The 20,077-nt window shown below is 39.6% G+C and overlaps 1 protein-coding gene and 1 long non-coding RNA gene across 4 annotated transcripts in view; one reads left to right on the top strand and one right to left on the bottom strand.

The window, feature by feature from the left end:
- magi3a (membrane associated guanylate kinase, WW and PDZ domain containing 3a) overlaps positions 1–20,077 on the top strand; it is a 158,201-nt gene that overhangs the window by 106,840 nt on the left and 31,284 nt on the right. For all 3 annotated transcript variants that reach the window (XM_024292752.2, XM_024292751.2, XM_024292753.2), the window contains 4 exons: positions 11,704–11,910; positions 16,372–16,534; positions 18,334–18,413; positions 18,885–18,942. In XM_024292752.2, coding sequence (XP_024148520.1) covers positions 11,704–11,910; positions 16,372–16,534; positions 18,334–18,413; positions 18,885–18,942 — 508 coding nt within the window. The remainder of the gene's footprint in view (positions 1–11,703; positions 11,911–16,371; positions 16,535–18,333; positions 18,414–18,884; positions 18,943–20,077) is intronic.
- The window catches only part of LOC112159003, a 118,265-nt gene that overhangs the window by 96,894 nt on the left and 1,294 nt on the right, over positions 1–20,077 (bottom strand). Inside the window, exon 2 of the long non-coding RNA XR_002921404.2 lies at positions 5,667–5,778. This is a non-coding gene — a long non-coding RNA (uncharacterized LOC112159003). The remainder of the gene's footprint in view (positions 1–5,666; positions 5,779–20,077) is intronic.

Below are 20,077 nucleotides of genomic sequence, written 5' to 3'. Positions count from 1 at the left end.
ACATTCTGCCAATTTAGGATACCATGGGAAAAGATTGGGAAAGAAAAAACAAAGATTTACAATTCCAAACATTTAACAGTGCGAACACCATATCTCGGGCAGGAGTAGTTTTTATCGATACTAGATAGATTTGTAGTCATTAATTATGCTATTTTTAATGTTGTTTTTAAAACTTGATATTGTTGTAGCGTTTTTAATTTCTGTGCCCAATTTATTCAATTTATTTACTCCAAATACCGATACGAAACAAAACAAACGATATGAATTTTAACAGCTGTTTAAAATAGCACAATATATGAAGTAAACTTTTCTTTAATATTTCTGTCTCTTTATCATAAATCTTTACTTGAATTGACTGGATGCGCTAGAAGATTTGGACCTGAACGCATCGGCCTCCCTGTGACACAGAACTGTGTTTGAACTAAACTGGTGGGAGGCAGTTTTGCCGTCACTTCTTCACACAGGCAGCAGGTGAAAAGACAGCAGCAATAAATCCCGGCATTGTTCTCTCATTTCCCATTTCATGCTCATTGTTGTTTGGATTCCACTTCAAACGGCATTATTCCGTGGGCACAGAGTCAGTGGTGGCTTTAGTGGAACTGCTCAGTTCTGATGACACGTTTGAGGCTTAAGGTGGGGATCATAAGGCAGGATGGAACCCCAAAGGGGAGAAAAGAGAATGTAGAGGTGACTAACACCTGAACAGAGAGCATTAATCTGCATCTGCGTGACCACCAGAGGACAGTTTGTAAAAAAAAAAAAAAAAAAAGATCAAAACTCATTTCGTTGTAGAACCTGATCTTTCAGACGACTGTGAACTTCCTGCAGCGTGTGCTTGTTTAGCTTGGCCAAATTGCCTCCAACCATTTCATAATTTAGTTTTTTCCTGCATTGAGGGGCTCTGAAGCAAAACTGCCTAGTTATAGATTCCATAAAAACAAGGTTAAAGGCCAGACGTTGCTCCAGAGGAAGGTGAAAAGGTTCTGCGCTGGCACCAGATGCCCTCTTCTGAAAGCTCAAAATATTTTTTTAAAAAGTACTTTAGCTCTCTGATTGCACATCATTGAAAAAAAAAGAAAAGAAAAAGTAATAAAAACAAAAAGAAAAGAAGAAGAGAGTTATGATTAACCAGAATAGCTTTTAAGGGGCGAATATTACTTTGAGTGCAGATTTGAAGAGAATCTCTGGATAGAAATTTGAAGTTAAACTGAAGGAGAAAGTCTGACTTTAGATTTATTTGGAGATAGCAAAGGGATGTCGCAGTTTAGTCACAACTTCCCTTATGAGTGGCTGTGTGCAGGCCAAAAATGGACAAATCTGACCAGACGGCTCGCTGAACAATTGGAGGGGGAGTGGGGGCCATGTTCATTTTTTTATTCACAGGTATGCTACAAGTGATGGATTGTAGTGAACACATAAACACGTAGGTGAGATGAAGTTGTATGGATTTTTCATTTTTGCAACAGCCCTGTGAGTGTTGCTCTTGCAATAAGTGAGAACTCCTTTTGTGCAGCCGGACTATTAGAAATGAGGAAATTCTACAATCCTACAGGACCCGTGGATGCATGTGACTAAGGCTGTGTCCGAATTCCCCCCTTACTCACTATAGTATGTTCGTCATTTTGTAGTGCTGTTATTGCAAACTACATTAGCGAATATGGACCACAATGCATTGCTGTCAAACATGTTTAGCCCTTGTGCTCTCTTATGGGGGTCCAGATGACCCCACCCTTACATTGATGGCGTACATGACTAAAGTGGACAGGATTTTAAGTCTGCCACGGACACCAGTAAAAAACAAAAAAAACCTTAAAAAATAAGTTCAGTGTGCTGTCTTGAGGGGTCCAGATGACCCCACTTTTAATGTAAACATGTCTAGGATAGTACAAGGGTGAAATGTAATTTCATTCAGATGTACCCGAGGGATTTTGAAGAGTTTTGGCTTTCATACTGACCATAATTAATAGGAGTGTAGGGAAAAATAGATTTGGTGATATACTGCAACATTTTATTTGGCAATACTTGTATGGATTTAAAATGTTAACAAGACAATATATAATTAATTCTTTGTGAGCGTCCTTCAGCGTCTTACTTTTGTTTTCCACCTAAACCCCGACTGCTAGTTAGTAGATGGTAAATGGTGTATACTTGTATAGTGATTTTCTACCTTCCTCGAAGGCCCAAAGCATTTACAGTCACAGACCCATTCATTCACACATTCACACTCTGCTGCCGAACACTGGCGCCAACCCTCCACTAGAGGCAACTTGGGGTTCAGTGTCTTTCCAAGGACACTTTGACACAAGCCCAGACATGAACCATCAATCTTCCGATCAAGAGTCGACCAGCCTACCGCTGCATCACGAGTTGGCAGTAGTTGGCAGCACAGCACACTATGAGCAGCTCCACAGAACAACAAGAACTCATGAGAACCAGCTGGTGTTTAATGTTCAGTCCCAATGGTTCAGTCAACCTCCTGGTTTTTTGTTGTTGTGAGAAATCGACCCCTTAGTATGACTTAGTTTTTTACCAAGTCATACTCTAAAAACAAAAATTGTTCTGGTACAGTCTTGGGATGCAGGAATATGTATAGTATGGGTATCGCGATACGCATTGCATCACCAGATTTCTCCCAATATACACCCCTAATATATCAGTGTTCATATTAAAACTGGAACTAAAGGTTCAGGTGTTCTGGCTTTCCTCACAGATTAATAAGAGATCACAGCTTCAAAAAGAAGTGGAATGATAAATACCGGGATAGTGCTGAGGCTTCAGTCCCAACGCCAAGGCTATTGGGGGATCTCTCCAGTATCTTTTTACCATACAGAATCAAACCGACGCCTTTCTGGCTGCTCAAACAGTCAAAACTTTAAAGCTTTCCGTTTGTGCTCCTAATTCATTTTCTCACACACCAAAGATGAGATCTTCTGGCAGCTGCTGACTGGAGCAGATGGTGTGACGTTCATGCCTACATTTACTGTATGCACACATTCTTTCCCACCAATAACTCCAAAGACCCCGATGGTTCGGATTTCAGCTTCGGAGACGGCACTCTTCTCATAGGGAGGGGCGGCGGGGGGGCAAGACAAATCGCAGCACAACATAAAAATTCCCCATCTTTTCTCAGACCCTGCATGAACGTGAATGGGAAAAATAAAATAAAACGAAGGTCTGTGCAGTTCACTGACATGCGAGTGTTTACCTCAAGCGGATGCAATGATGCTGCCCAGCCGCACGCCACTCACCACCCTCCTGTCCGCCAAGAGCTTCCATGTCAACTGAGCTGACATGAGCAACGCTCTGAGCACAGCAGACTGTAGCACCGCAAACACCACGGGGATTTCTTATTTAGCTTTTATTTAAGGAGGTTAGTCCCTCAGAGGATCTTTATCCAAGGGAGGCCTACCCAGGAGAGCGGCGGGAACGTTAGAAGGCAAAACTGACACACTAGAACATTTGTGTGAAAGCTGGAGAAGCTAAAAGACAGCAGAAGATTTCTTTAAAAATGATCTAAAAAGTCAGTATGATGGGAAAGCTGATACGAAACCCAATTAGATACATTAAAAGTCAAGAGTTAACAGGTGGAAATGAATGTAATGTGGCAGGAGACCATCTTAATGTGCCAAAAAAAGCAGAAAATTGATCAAGTTACCGGACTTTATACTAAATTCGGATTGATTTAAATTTCTTAGAGAGTCGGGATCAACTTAGAAATGGTCCAAAATCCACAAAAACTACAATACACAATTCATATGGAATTTTTAAAAGGTGCATTTAAGTGAGCTCCAAATGTCGGATAAACTATGACAAGTTTTAAAGGGCCTATACTGTGCAAAATATTTTATTTTTTAGCTTTTAAGTATTAATGTTCAATTCTCACTATAAAGAACTCCAAAGCGGTATTTTGATCTGTATACGCATCAAATCACAGATTAATAAGAGATCACAGCTTCAAAAAGAAGTGGAATGATAAGTATCTACACATTTACAATTATTTAAAATTTGGTCCCAAAATAATGTGGACTAAAGACATTTACCAGTAATACTTAATCATACTTCATACATTTGAGACTACAACCTAAAGAGAATCAATGGATTTGATACAAACCTCCTTGTCTTTATGTTAGTAATTAAGAAAAAAGCAATAGATAACACTGTGGCCCTAAAAACAATTTTTTATGCAGAAATATTAACATGGGAAAACATTTTCTTTTCACAAATTTCTCTTCTATTTTTTTACAAAAACAAACCCTGATTTGCTTATTTTTTGATGACATCCAAATGAAAATTCCAGAAGTTTATTTCAATTTCATTTTGATTTTAAAAAAACAAAAGTTTATCAATTATAAAAACCTGAATTATGGATCTGGATTTGTTGTTTTGAGACCTTAAAAAATGTGAATCTGCCTCAGTTTTCCAGTTGTGGCTGACTAGTATCAGTTGACTCCAACGAGTTATTCATGTAGTTCTCTTAACTAAACTTTGTCCAAGTTAAGATGATCTCTCGTCTCTAAAAAAAACAAAACAACTTAAAATCAATAATAAATAAGACTTTTCAGCTTCTTTTTTTAGAGTTAATTCAGTAAAAAAGGTCATTCTTAGACGTTGGTTTGACCTTCAGATGTGCCCCATCAGGTCATGATGTGAGGAGATTTTGTTTTCAACAAGTGTCCAAGTAATTCCTGTAGTTTATTTTCCTATTTGTTTTTTTATGTTTACCTTAATGTGATGAGTCAACATCCATCCATTTTCCAAACCTGCTTAATCCCTGCCAAAGGTCACAAGGTTGCTAGAGCCTATCCCAGTCACTGTTGAGGGAACTGTTGGGTACGCCCAGCAAGGGTCATCAGTCCATAGCAGGGTCTCAACAGGTTCATTTTCCTTCAATTCGTGGTCATGGGATGCTGGTCACTTCATTGCTGAAAATCTATTATTTTCTTTCCAAAACAGAGCTAGTCATCAGAGAATCATCAAAAAAGGCAAATCTCAATGAAGATGTACTAGACTTGGATTAATGAGGCAGCTATATGAGAGCAAAAGTCTTTTCTCCATCTGTTTAACTGTAACAGCGGGCGGGCTCCCTTTCATCTTTCACCATGAAAGAAAGACCAAACTCTTGCACTTTTTCACTTAGAATATCAAATAGAAAAAAACATTTTAGACTTTTTATTAGAAAAAGGAAGCCTCAGAGGGAAAACTCTAGTAATATATATATATATATATATATATATATATATATATATATATATATATATAAAACAAGCTTTTTAGCCATTCTTCAGATAAACTGGTTTCCCTTTTAGATCTTTGACCTACTTTAATTGGAAAACAACAAGATTCACCAATTATCTTGTTTTAAATGAAAGGATGCACAGATTTTTCTGACCCTTTTTGTATTTTTCAGTATTATATTCAGTATTTGGTGGACATTGGAAGTTGGATCCCATATCATTACACTCCCACCTCTGTGCCTCACCATTGAACTACCATAAATTCACACTGGTGTTTGTTTTTTTATATAAATATGTTAGAATCTACTTTTGTTTGACTCGTACTTAAATTCATTTATCTCTATCAAAGGGTTTAGTGTTATATGGTTAAGTCTTTTTCTCAATTTTATGGGGATATCCATTTTTTTAGTCTATTCCTTTGCAGAAACTCACCCCTCCCGTTGTAGGGTTGTCCATCATGGATTGATAAATCCTCCTTTATTTCCTTTAACACCGTTCACTCTTCTTTTCCGTGCTGTCAAACGTTCCTCTGCTGTTTATTTGTCTGTGTTAAGACAGAAAATCTCATTTCAGTTCCTCTGCCAGCTCCCCGGTGGAGACAGGATGCAGACATGCACAAACTCACAGCCCAAAATGATCAAAGGTTTACAGGATTTTTTTTTTAACCATCTTTTTTTTTGCAGGTTAGAGATTACAGAAAAAATTACTTTGATTTATGATCACTTCATTTCCAACTTGAAATGTTTTTTTAGGGCTAGTGTTTCTACCACAGTCTCTTCAAGTATTTGAGGTTATCTGGAATTTAGACCTAATTCAATGGTGGTGATAGCTTTTTATGACACAAATGAATCACCTCGTATTTACCAATACTAGACATGAATGGTAGCCGTGTTCATTCCTATTGATTTTCTTTAACATAGATTTTTAATCAATAATTTGATTAATTAAATATCCTTTTCTCATAATTTAAAACATTTTCTTTAAAGAAATCAAATACAAATTGTGCAGACTCATTTTCTTTTCTTTTTGTTTATTCTTAAGTTTTATCACTGATAGTGTATTACTTTGCAGTCAGTTTACTTATAAATACTAAATTGCTGGTTGATGATAATGATGATAAATAGGGCACAAAATGCTAAAACTGGACTTTTTTTTCTTTTTCTATAAAATCATCCTTTTAGTTATTAATTAACCTAATATTCATTTTTTTCTTCTATATTTTTCAATTCAAATATACATTTTTCACATTAATATTGAACACTGTGGTTTCCATTCCTCATATTCCTCCACAGGAAAACAAAAGAGTTCAGAGCTTCATGACAGTTTTGTTTAAATTTGTCCAAAGAAAAGCTTCTTTCACAGTGAAGTTTCTACTCCTTTTATTGCTCGTCTTTTTTCCTTTAACTACTTTTTTCAAACAGAATACTTCTTAATAGGAACCTTTCCAGCGTTGGCTGCAACCGCCCACCTCCATCCTCTGGTGTATCTGCTGTCACCTTCAACTCTTAAGGTCGACAGCTCTCCCCGTCAACCTCTGTGTACTTTAGTTATGATGATAAAATTTGATTTAACTCAAAACATTCTTAATCCACAGCCAAAAGAAGGTTTTTATTCAGTTCAATAAACTCAATAGTTATCAACCCTTACAAAAATCTCCCACACAAATGTCAAATTGATGGCAGCTATGCACTTTAAGTAACAGGAAATGGAAATATACGCCATTGCAGATCAAGATTTTATTTTGAAAAATGAAAACTATGTTAATGTGTAAGCCCAATCAGGCTTTGGAATAAATCTGATTATAAAGTTGAAAGCTGAATCTGGTTCAGGCTGTGTATCAACATTACAAGCTAGCAGCTAGCAGGTAGTGAGTCAGACGGTGGGACTCTCTGCTGACTGCACCGCAGCGTTCACCTTTGTTGATGAATGAGTTTACTTTGCAGAGCAGCTCGCTGAAGGCGTTCAGGGTCGTCCTGAAATGCCTGGACAGTTTTTCGACGAGGCAAAGCTCTTTTTTTTCTTCTTTTTTTTCATTTTCACCCTCCATATATGTGCAGCAACTGCAAAAGGGTTCAGCGGAGTTCCCAAGCTTTATAGCATCTCTGGAATTGAAACCTGTAGAAAGATGTTTCAGCATTTTTTTTTTTTTTTCAATTCCAAAATGATGTAATGGCTTTGCAGGCTTGACTTGAAGCTCGTTTTTTCTCATTTGTTGGAGAGACCACAATCTGCTGCTGTTGGTGCAGAAGCAGATGAACCCCAATATTATAATTAGAGATGATTAAAGTAGGTTTAATAGGTACTTTATAACCTGTGAGTCACCAGATCTTGCTATGGCCAACAAAAAGATAAATAAATGCCCTCTCACACTTTCGGAAATATCACCTCAGCATGGATCTAAAGCAGGGGTGCCTAAACTTTTTTGTTCAAAGGGCCAAAATCTAAATGGGAACCCGGTCCATGGGCCAAATATGTTTTTTTAAGTGACATGAAATGAAAAGAGAAAATAAAGAATATGGTTTAATTTATTTATTTTAAATCTGTATTCATTAAAGTAACACACATTAGTAAGAATAAAAAGTAACGTTTGTCTTAGAAAAAAGAGCAAAACCTCACTGGGCATTTCTAATTACCGTTGGCGTTCCATCCTGGCTAGCTAAAAAAGGAAGCTAAAAGCGTTAGAAGTGACCGTGAAGGCTCTTGGGAGTTTTTAACACAAAAAATAAGCTGACTCACTTGTGGGTTGTTTCACCCAAAGCAGCAGGCAGAGAAAGTGCAAACAGCGCCACCCGGAGGCCAAAAGTATATTACAGCTGTAGAGTTTTGGATAAGGGGTTTTAACTAAACACTCCGCAGCTTACGCAGTCACTACTTGAGGGGCCAAAAGATAACCTTTTGGTTATCTTTTTATGGATGGAAATATTGAAAGATATTTAAGGTTTGACCCTTTAACACTGGAGCTTCAAAGTTTATGTTCTTTAATTTACCGTAACTTTTCAACCATTAACACGATCAACGTAATTCCAGCAGATTCTGAAGGACAAAAGTGGCGTGAGCCCCTGACCTGAAGAGTCAAATACAACAGATTGCAACAAAATTTGATTTCATAAATGTCCTCTACAGAGGACATGTTTTCATTGGTGGTAGTCAGGATGATATGTTTAGTATGTTATTATAATCTAATCAAATATTGCTTATAGCTTAAACAGATAAGCTGCCATATGATGAAGAGTTCCAAGAACAAATGAAAGATCCTGTTAGAAATCTAACAGTTGATAAAACGACACTTGGACAGTTTGTACATCAACATGTGTGATTAAAACAAGCTCTTAACGGTTAAAAAAAAACACATTTCTTTATTCCTGCGTGTTAATCGGCAGGAGAATAGTTTTCCATGCTGTGCCGGACAAAGTTTCACATTCTAAACAAAGGCTGCTTTTCACACTGTGCCTCATTAGTGCTGTGTAATTACAGTACGATCCATCCCGCCGCACTTCCTTATTGTGACCTCCATCTCTCAGCTTCCTGCTAATGGGCACTCACATCAGCGGCTCGTGCTTACTGCGCACGGAGCTTCTGGAGCGCCGGAGTGAACCGAGCGGATCACTTCCAATTCAACTCCCTCATTTCACATTCCAGCACCGTGCCTGGTATTAATTGCAAACTTGGATGTAGTGGTTCCGATATAATAGCTGGTAAATTAAAACGCAGATTAATGCGATTAGCTCGTTCATTATTGATGCATTGTTCAACATTACTCTCCAATAAATTGCATGTTTGTATTGATTATTTATTCAGCAGATCGGAGTCATAACTGAAGAAATGAGCGTTCAGCTGTGCACCCTCGACAAGTTAGGACTTTAATCTTTCTTGTCTGGTTTAATTTGCTGTAAAGTTTGATAAATGGAGCTCTTTGCTTAGTTAATATGAGATAAGTTGATATCCAAATTGGAAAATCATTTTGCATTTAAGTTTCAATTTTGTCTCATTTTTATTTGTAAGCAAAACCTTTATGTATTTCCTCTTTCTCAGTGGACTTCTTTGGCTCAGTATCTGTCTGCTCCCTGTTGTGTTATTGCAATAGTGTTGAGCTTCTCCGTCTTCAGCACTCTGTAACCTCACACGAACACGGCAGAGCTGTGTATTCCCACAGATGAGCAACAACCAATGCATAAGTGTTTGTACCACAGCCCTTCTTTTCTCCTTGTGCGCTTTCAGCTTCCCATTTTCTCGCTGTGGCTGACTCTCCCATTGGAGGAGCGAATGCGTTTGGAGTGGTAAAGTGGGTCAGCCCTGCTCCTGTAGTTGAGGAGAGATGACGACTTGTATTGTGGAGTAACACTGTTCGCCGCCTTAGGCGCCAACTTGACAACGAAGCAAGCTGATGGGCTTAAATGGGTAATCGAATGCCTCAGAGCCTACCTTGGCATAAATGCAGCCCTGATGCACTGGAAAACCTTCACCGCTTACAGTCCGATATTTCACAGATGAGCAGCCAGCTAATGGATCCCGTAGACATGTACACACCGGACAGATAACTTCTGATGTCACCCATGGGAGTCGGCACGGTGAATATTAAACCTGAGGCAGGGCGGGCGCGTTTTCCAACCAACCATGGCCTAAAAACAACGATTGGGCAAGGAAAAGTAACATTTAAAGCAGGGACGTCAAACATACAGCCTGCCGAATTGTTTAATTCACCCCAGTTGTGAAGAGAAACAAATATAAGGATGTCGAAAAAGAAAAGCAAGTTTCTAGCCCAGTCCTGTGGCGGGTTATGGTTATTTAAAGAAATATATTGTGGAATTCGTAGTTCTGCCACTAGGGGGAACAAAGGAAAAGTAAAACGGCATAACAAGAGATCTGGAAATGAACAGCTTATCTTTGCAGGCACGTGCCACGTCTGGGTAAGACTCAGTTTGATTCCTCGCCAGCCTCACCACTGTTAAGTTGCTGTAAAAACGGACACCACAATTACCAAAATATCGTTGTCAAAAAGGAGAAAGATTGACATGACAACTTTGCTTGCCACACTTGAAAAAAACTGACTGATACCAGTTAAATAAACGTTTCTGTGACTATACTAACTCCCAACCTTTTTCGTAACAGTAATAAAAAAAGCTACACATTAGCCATGTTAGCATTTTTTACAAAACACCCAGACTTTTCTACAACTTGGAAAAAAAAAGAAAAATCGCTTCAACATCAGTAAATACAACCAAAGTTAATCAATTTATAATACACATCGAAAGATAAAACGCATTGTTGCTCTTTGAAAAACAAATGAAGTCCCCGTACTTAATAGACATTAACAGACATTCAGAGCGGCTTCTGGTTTATTCTGCTGCTTTTTTACTTCTTTATCTTCAGCATTTTCAGAAAATATGTTTCTTCCTTTCACCACTTGAGGCTGACCTCGAAATATTCAAACATATAGTCAAACATCAAGGACGCTTAACTCAGGGCAGGAACCAGCTTTGTCTTTACAGCCTAGTTTATAATCGTGTAAGTTTTTCCCATTTTTGTTTTAATTAAAGCAGTGACACATCTTAGAACAATAGAGATGTGCTTATAAAGCTGTGGTTTAGCATATTGTCATCTGATCAGTGACTGGAAGGACAGGTAAGGGAGAGGCAAAGATTTTTTAGGATTAAAGATGAGGGGAGATTTTTCAATCTTCAAAAAAAAAAATTCTAAAGTATTATCTATAGTTTATAATGATCAAAATATTCAGATATTGTTGGGAAATCTTTGATGAAAATGTGATAAACTGGAAAGGTAAAAAAACATTGTCACCACCATGGATGTAAAACACATTGAACAATAATCTATAACTCCACTCAGAGAATACTTCACAACATTAAGAAGGAAAGAAGCCACCCACTTCAAGACTCTAATAATTAAAGCATTAAATGTTAAAAACTATTAGGAGACTTGAATGTACGGTTTTTTGGCTGAATCCGATTTGCTTCCCTATTTATCTTCTAAGCAGACAGACATGTATTGCCTTCTAATTCGAGACTCAGTAAGATGTTGCTTCCTTTTGCAACCATCTTCCAGTGGCCCTATGAGGAACTGCAACTTTCAGTGCTTTGAGGTTGGCATCAGATTTGGACCATGTCTCTTTAGTCACAAACCTGCATAGTTTGAGGTTTTTCAATTTTTAAAAACAAAATCAACCATTGATTAAAAGCTATTTCACAGCCAAGGTCAGTTCAGAGTGGTTTACAGAAAAGACATAAAAAATCAATTTACATAGTCATATATGGATCTATAAAATTTGCAATTCAATGCACTATTTTTATTTCCATTTCACTCGGTCTCTGAGCCTCTTCACAGTTAGAATGAGTATTCTCTGTGGCTCCACTCCTTCACAAGGATAAATGTGTCCAAAAAGAACCTTATTTTTTCAATTAGACATTTTTCTAAGTATGATGCATCTTCGGCTTTCATGTGTTTTTTTGTTTAGGTAATTACTATGGAACCCCTAAGCCTCCTGCTGAGCCCAGCCCTGTCCAGCCAGACTTGGTGGACCAGGTTCTGTTTGATGAAGAATTTGACACGGAGGTCCAGCGAAAACGCACAACCTCAGTCAGTAAGATGGACAGGAAGGACAGCGCTGCTCCAGAGGAGGAGGAGGAAGAGGACAGACCCCCTATGGTCAACGGTGTTGGAGGTGAGACTCCACTCTCCTTTCATATGTTCTGCCTTTACTTTTTTCTTTTATAAATGTGAGAATATCCATCTGTTTTTGCAACAATACCTCACATTTGAGTTGATGTCCAATCATATTCCAGCTGTTCTACATTTTCTGGACGTTCTAGTGTTAAGTCTTGGTGTCGATAGTAGGGATGTGGGACCAAGACCGGTATCATTTAGTACCGTTGCCACGTCTTCAGTTTTTACCGGACTAAAAAGCTTTAGCCTTTAGGGTATTGCTTAACGATGCCGGCGCAGGAAGTCGTTTCCTCAAAGTGTCTGTTATTATTACAGAGACAAGTTAGTACTTATTGATCATTTTATTTTAGTGGTTCAAAGAACGGTAATATAATACATTATGTTTTAAATAGCTTTAAATTTAAAGGTTTTCATGTACATAGTTTATTTTTCTTCTCCCTCCTTGTTTTTTTTACACAGAAAAGTATTAATAAGAATACCGGATCAATAAGCAGTATTGATAAGAGGAGTAGTATCAATGAAGCCTCAACAATACCCATCTCTTGTCAATAGTGACAGCTGCCCCCTTAGTTGGGGTTGCTCCTTGTTTTTGTTTTCTTTTTGGCCATAATTATTGACTGCATGTGAGAACTGGATTGAGTGCCCCCTCCCCCATCTAAATTCAATCAGGAAGTACCCATGGGCTCCAAGAAGCCAAAATCCTATAGACTTCAATAGAGAAATGAGCAGCTATTACTCAGTCATTCTATTTGTGAGATGAACCACTCTTGCTGTATTTTATATATTTGAAATTTTTTCGCTAATTATTTCATTACAGTTTTTCTGAGTTATAAAGTGACCAATCAGATGATCGGATGTCTCAAGAAAATGATCTGATCTCACGTTGAACATTTTAAGTGTTTGATTTCCAGATTCTCCTGAGCCCACTTTTGATTGGTAAGGGCCTTCAAACAAGCTCACTCCTGATTGGTCACCGGTTGCCATAGAAACGTTGACTTAAACCCACTCAGACCAATTATTGCTCACTGACGACTTCTGGTTCTAAAAGGTGACATCTCCAAAAAAATAGCAACTGAATTGACTTCATATTGTTGGAACTGGAAGTAATTCATTTTCTACGGATGATGTCACACGTACTTAGTCCAGTTCTCATATACAGTCAATGGTCATGAAGGGATGGCTTAATCCCTTTCTGTTTGGATTAAACGTCTTTTTTCTCATTTTGCTTCAATGTTTTGTTTTCAAAATGCTTCGTTTTTTTATACTATTAAAAAAAACATTTTTAGGAGATGTTCCTTTTCATGTAAGTTCATGCTAAACCCAATTTCTGCTAGTCGAGGTGCGGCTCAGTTGCCTAAAATGAAAATCGTCTGGGCCCCAAAGACACATTTTTCCTGACAAGCAACTAGTCCTGAATAATAGAGCACACAGCAGCCCCCAGTTCACCCAACTCAGAAAAAATACCTGCAACAAAACAAGTGTCTTGGAGCAGACAGACTGCAAATCCACAGAGATGTGTCTTTACATTTTAATACTGCAATTCACAAGTATAACTTGCATACGCTTGTTAAACTACGGAGACTTTCAGGTTCAGGTGTTTGACAGGTCTGCATGTGGTACTTAAAATTCAGGACTTGTTTTTTACCAGCATGTGAAGCCATGAACGGCACTAAGGAGATATTTTGGGGGGAAAAAAAGGTGAAGAAGTTTCCAGAAACAACTTTGATATTTAAAGTTGTAAAAGTAAAAAGAAGTAAATAAGTAAAAGTTTTCAGGAACTCAAATCAAATTGAAACTTTTGTTTTACCACAACAGACATTTTTTTTTTTTTTTATATTAGCTCAAAAGACAGCGTTTGACTTCACTTGGGTTTGAGTGCTGAAATTGTAAACGATTTTACAAATGCAGCAGAGAAACAGAGCCTCTTTTCTCCATCAGAAGCTACAAGGAGTTTACACTTTCAAACATGACCTTTTCTGTTATTTGTATCAAACCACGAGGGGAAAGAAAAAATGATGTGAAGGAAAATGGCAATGAGTCAGACTCATTTCTAGTGGAATTTAAAGTTTAACAGACTGAAGCGGAGGCAAAGTTCTTAGTCCATGTTGACTTCATTTTAAAAGCATATATAAGCACTTGGTGGATATTCTCCATAGGACGCTCACCACAGGACTCAGACCATGGAGGAGGAAACCTGAAGTAGGGCGGCAATATTGACTAGGGTTAGCTTAGCCCGACTCATTGACTGTAAATGAAAACTGGACTGAGTGAGCATGACATCACCCATAGAAAATGACTTGGTCCTGATTCCAAATTAATAGTCAATTCAGTTGCCATTTTTTGGGACAACCATGTTGGACACAGACATCATTAGTAAGTATTGATTGATCTGAGTCAACATTTCTATGACAACCATTCTCACCAATCCAGAGTGAGCTTGTTGGAAGGCTCCACTTCTACCATTTGAAAGCGGTCTCAGGAGAACCAGTCAATCAGAAATTTCAAAGGTTTGACATGAGCACATTGAGGCATCTGATTGGTCAATTCATAACTTGAGAAAGTTGCACGACAGAAAAAAACATAATAGGATTATCGAGAACATGGGGATGGGGGGTAAAGCAGCAGACAAATAGAATGACTAAATAATAGCTGTCCATTTCTTAATAGAAGTATATGGGATTGTGGCTTTTTGAAGCCAGCAGGTACTTCCTGTTTGGAATGCTGGGGGGAGGGGTAAATCGGTCCAGTTCTCATATGCAATCAATGGCTTGACCCAAAATTTCAGAAATGTTGTTTGGTTTATAAAAAAATAAAAAAGCACAGGTGTCAGAAATAGAAAAGGAAAGAAAAGCAACAGAGATTTCTGTTGTCACCAGAGTATTTACTTTTGGTATGAACAAGGATTGTGTACAGCAGAAGTCAGAGGGAAATTGCTTTTCTTTTGCCCCTCTAACATCAGATATGTGGCCAGTGACATCTAAATCACACCTCGTGAATTACCGTAAATCTTCAACCATTTATGCAATCAACCTGAATCAGCTGATTCTGATTCAACACATTAAAGTTAAAGTTCCATTAGTTATCACGCAGCAAAGTGTGTGCAATTTGCTGTCCGCATTTGACCCAACCCCCAGGGGAGTGGTGAGCTGCAGACACAGCCGCGCTTGGGAACCATTTGTTGGTTCAACCTCCCAATCCAACCCCTTAAGGTTGAGCGTCAAGCAAGGAGGTACTGGGTATGACTCCTGGATTTGAACTCATAACCTTCCAGTCTCAGGGTGGACACTCTACCACAAGGCCACTGAGCTGGTTACCAATGTAAAATGTTGGATATCAGTGCAAGACTGCTTCTCTGTGGTTCAGAATCTACTGGAGTTAATTGCGTAAACGACTGAGAAGTTACAGTAGTGGAAAGACCATCAACACTCAAACTAAAGAGTTAAATCCAGCCTCCATGTGGTCGTTTAAAGAACTGCAACATTCCTGGTTTGGCTTAAAATGCAGAAATATAATTTGAGGGCTTGCTTCTTTCAAGATTGTCCTCCCAAACGGTGTTGAGATACATTTGAAATAACTGCGGAGCAATCTCTGCTGAAACAAAACTGACGAGTGGTGAAGGTTAGACTGACGGGTCATCTGCTGTCCAGTAATTGTGCACGCTGTGAACTTTCTGTCGTTGTGTCTCTGATTCACTAATGATCTGATGTTTCAACTCTTTGAAATTCATTGAATTGTGAGGATGATGGCATCTACAGTAAGTGGTGAAAGTTTCCCCTAAAGAAACATAAAGTACCACTGCGCCTCGAAGGCAATTTGACGACATCCATTCATTAGTGGAAGAGCAGCTTTCCCTGTTTTTGTCCTCATGGGGCTCCTGTCAGTTTAAGAGGTCTCCTTTATGTTTGTCCACGGAGGCTGAATGCTTCACAGACATTTTTTAAACATTATTAGTGCAGAAGAAATCCTCTAACTAAAAAAAAAAAAGGGGGCGGGGTGGCAGGTTCAAGCAGAAGATCTCCGGTCAACAGCTGCCACTTTCTGCCCCGCCATTCACCTGACCCACTCAGACGAAGCGAACACTCAATGCCGGGTCAGAGGAAACCTGAAGATGAGCGCCCAGTGCAGTCAGGCACACATATCGAGATGCAAGCGCACACTCACGCACACAAACAGTGGCGATGCTGTGATCTCGCCTCGGAGGCAGTTCCTGGTGCATCACTGCTGACATGCAAATCCTCTGGTGATCGCTGTCTTCCTGCAAACTCTCCCGCCTCTCCCTTTTGCCCCGTTTCCTCTTGTTTGAGCGTCCACGCAGCAGAGCGCTGGGAGACGATGCGAGCAGCCCAGAGGAGCTCCACTAGTGCCACAATCTCACCTCCTGTCTCTGTCTCTGTCTCCCCCTATTGCCCCCCACACCCCCACTTGCCTCCCCTGTTCCTCTCTTCCCATCGGGCCACAGAGCACAAGGACAAAGCGGACTGGAGGAGGACGGTGCCCAGCTACTCCCAGTCGGCGGGCGCCATGGACTGGCGAGCTTGGAGCACTCAGGATGAAAGTCAGGAGCCCCTGCCTAAAAACTGGGAGATGGCCTACACAGAGACGGGCATGGTCTACTTTATCGAGTGAGTACATTTTCCTGGTTTTTAGTCGTTATGCCTCAGTTACCACGTTTTCTGCATTGTAGACCGAAATATAAGGCGGACCGTCGATGAATGGTCTATTTTTCAAAGGATGTCATAAATAAGGCACCAAACTATAAAAGGTGTGTTAGGTGAGACAAAAGAGTTAAATAAGTTTGTCAGAGTAATTCTAGAAATTATGACACGCTACACGTTAGCCACGGTAGAAGCATTAGCTGCATTAGCCACATTAGCATATTCATAATACCTGTAACTCTCAATCTTTTTTGCAACAAGCAAAAAACAGACTGATACCACTAAAACAAATATTACTGTGATTATGCTAACACCCAACCTTGTTAGTAACACATAAATAGACACCGCTATGTGTTAGCCAAGCTAGCCTATTTACAGCCTTGAAATGTTTTCATAAAACAGACAAAATCTCAAAATTGTTTCAACATCAGTAAACACAACGAGGATTAATCCATATATAAGGTGTTTTGGATCATAGGCGCACTTCTGAAAAAAATTAAGTGCGCCATATAGTGTGGAAAGTACAGTACATCAGATTCTTCCCAAATCGACCGAATGTTTTCTGCTCCTCCATCCAGCGTTTCTCTGACTCCTCTGACAAAAGTAGAAGCTCTTCTTAATGGGCAACCAAACAGGGAAGTTGGATGCTGACTCCACCCTCATCTTAAGTGTAAAAACCCTTTCAGATGAGTGGGGCTGGGGAATATTGTGTGTCAACCTGTAGGGGACAGCACACAGTCAGTTTTTGACTATATTTTCACGTTTTAAACAAGTTTATTTTAATTTGTCAAAAAATTTGGCAATGACCAACAGCACTTTGAAAGCCCTATTTTTAGAGGTCAACAGCAAAAAAAAGTTGATTTAGGGTTTGGTTACCCTTTAAAGACCGACTCCGATCATCTTTTGATCCATTTTAACCCTTTATCACCTGAGGTGTCGCCAGTGATGCTTAAACAAAAAAAAATCTTAACATACTGTAACGTTTTAACCGTTGAATCTACTGGAATGACGTTGATCGTGTTTCACGGTTGAAAAGTTACAGTAAATCAAAGAATATAAACACTGAAGCTCTGGGGGTTAAATGGTTAAAGCACTATGATAATGCATTTTTTCACCAAAATTAAAAAAATATATATATCTAGGATATAATTTATAAGAAACTCACCTCTGAGTTGTGACTGTATTATTACAACCCCGCCCCCTTTCCCTTCCTGTTGCTGAGAGGTCAAAGTAGGAAGCTTGCGGCCTGCCCAGCGTATTTTTTACACCACAAATATACTCTTTTTCAAACAATTTGGATAAAGAGATGAGTGGAATTTGACTCTTACTTCTCTTTATATATGACATCCATCATCAGAAAAATACCACAAGAGCAAGTTAACTCCGAAAACACAATTTTTTATCAAAGTGGGTCTTTAATCGCAGTTTTCTCAACTCAATTTTCTCCTTTACTTCCCGCATGTGTGCTGTTGGGTTTGTTGGCTCATCCTAAAAGCAGCCGGCCTTCATTGTTTACCAGCTGCCGACAGTGCCAGGTGCCTCTGTTTGCTGCTAAATCAATAACTCATTCTGCCAACAAGCAAAACAACAGGCTAAATGGAGCTTGCCACCCTTGACCTACTCCCTCAGCCCTGCTCTCTTTATGATCTGTCTGTCTTCTCGGCCGAGTTGCATCCTTCCTCTGCTTTCCAATTTTATTTTTATTTCTTAAAAGAAAAGTAAATTATCTCCTTCTGTTTTATAACTCTTAAATGTTCTTTCTTCAGTCATAACACCAAGACTACCACCTGGCTGGACCCCCGCCTTGCTATGAAGGCCAAGCCTCCTGAGAAGTGCGAGGAAGGAGGTGAGACAACAGATTCCCTTCACACCCTGGAGAATCCCCCCACCCCCTCTCTGCAGGGGGCACCAGCTGACAGGAGGAAGATGAACAGCTGAGCACCTCAGATCACGGCCCCACTGATGACACTCCAGAATCAGCACCCCCCCCCCGGTTGGGTTTGCCCAGCCCCTCCACAGATAATACCTCCGGGCGGAGTTTCGGACTCACGCAGAGAGCGCGGCGTCTCCTGGAAGGCAATTTTCTCTGCCTTCTCTTGCGTAAAGATGTCTTCTGCGCCGCACATGTTGTGTTGCGCAGCAGCAGCAGATCGTTGGGCACACATCGCTGCAGAGAGGAAAAGTCTGCAGAACTCCCCCCATCCACCACATGCATCAACTCCCTAATTCATAGATGAAAGCAGGCCTCCATAATTAGACCTAAACGCCACTCATCCACTGATTAATGTGTCTTTCCTGTGTGTTTTTTTTTGTGCAGAGCTGCCCTACGGCTGGGAGAGGATCGAGGACCCCCAGTTTGGACCCTACTTTGTCGAGTAAGTATAGCATTTGCCTATGCGTTAGACAGCTGCCTGATTTCACCCCAACAGAGAAAGCTCAAATTGTTTCTTGCAGTTCTCATTATCTGCAGCTCGGGGGTTTACTTAGGTAAACCTCTGTATCAGAAATTAGTATAATGATCTGCTTCCCCCTCATGTTCCAAACAGGAAGTACTCACCAAGAAGCCAAAATCCCAAAGACTTCTATTAAGAAATAAACAGTTATTACTCAGTCATTCTATTTGCCAGAACACCATTTTTTTGCTCTGATATTTTTTTAAAAATGCTATTGTTAATCCTAGTTTTTGTCATTATAGTTTTTCTGAAAGTTATAAACTGGCCAATCAGGTGCCTCAATAAAAGCATGTGGTCCAACAACTCCCTGTAACCTCACCCACATGTTGGGCTTGTACCCAAATCTTGAAGAGTTCTGCAAGTCATATTTTCAAACATACCCATGTAGGAGTATTCAGTATCCTGACCTCTAGATAAGATTTTAGTCGAGCAAAAAGATTTGAGCTTCATTCCCCTCCGTCGTTGCAAGATGACAGATATTGCTACTCTAGTAGAGGCCCCCTTCACCATCCCAATGCCTTGACACAATGTTTTTCTTTTAAACTGGAAAAAATAAAATCATAATTCTAGCTAGCGTTTCCACTCAGTTAAGACTCTTGCTTCCACTTAGCGGTTTGTTTTCTCGACACATGCGTGGTGTAGACCGCTAGCATGCCATTGTAATGCAACGATTAGAAGAGAAACAGTGGAGGTCGTCCAGCAGCTCGTCTTTTTCTTGCTTTACTTCTGGTACATCGTGTATAGCAGGAATCAATCCGTCAATCAACGGGTGGCTGCAGCGGCTGCTCCAACCGTTCCGTTCCACTTTTCAATGGGTCTACAACCGATGGGAAACAAGGCTAAAATGTTCAATAAACAGTGTTCACTCGGACCAATCACTGCTTACTGACGATTTCTGGTACCAACGTGGCTGCCTCCATTTTGCGAAAAAATGGCAACTAAAGTAATTGAATTTTATTGAAACCATTGGTGACGTCATACTCACTCGATCCCGTTCTCATTGTACTGTCATTGGTCCAAACTGTGGTTTCCCACGGGCCCGGAAAACAAAGCAATA

This window comes from Oryzias melastigma, linkage group LG7, assembly GCF_002922805.2.
Source record: "Oryzias melastigma strain HK-1 linkage group LG7, ASM292280v2, whole genome shotgun sequence".
Lineage (NCBI taxonomy): Eukaryota > Metazoa > Chordata > Actinopteri > Beloniformes > Adrianichthyidae > Oryzias > Oryzias melastigma.
This window is presented reverse-complemented; position numbering and strand designations above follow the sequence as displayed.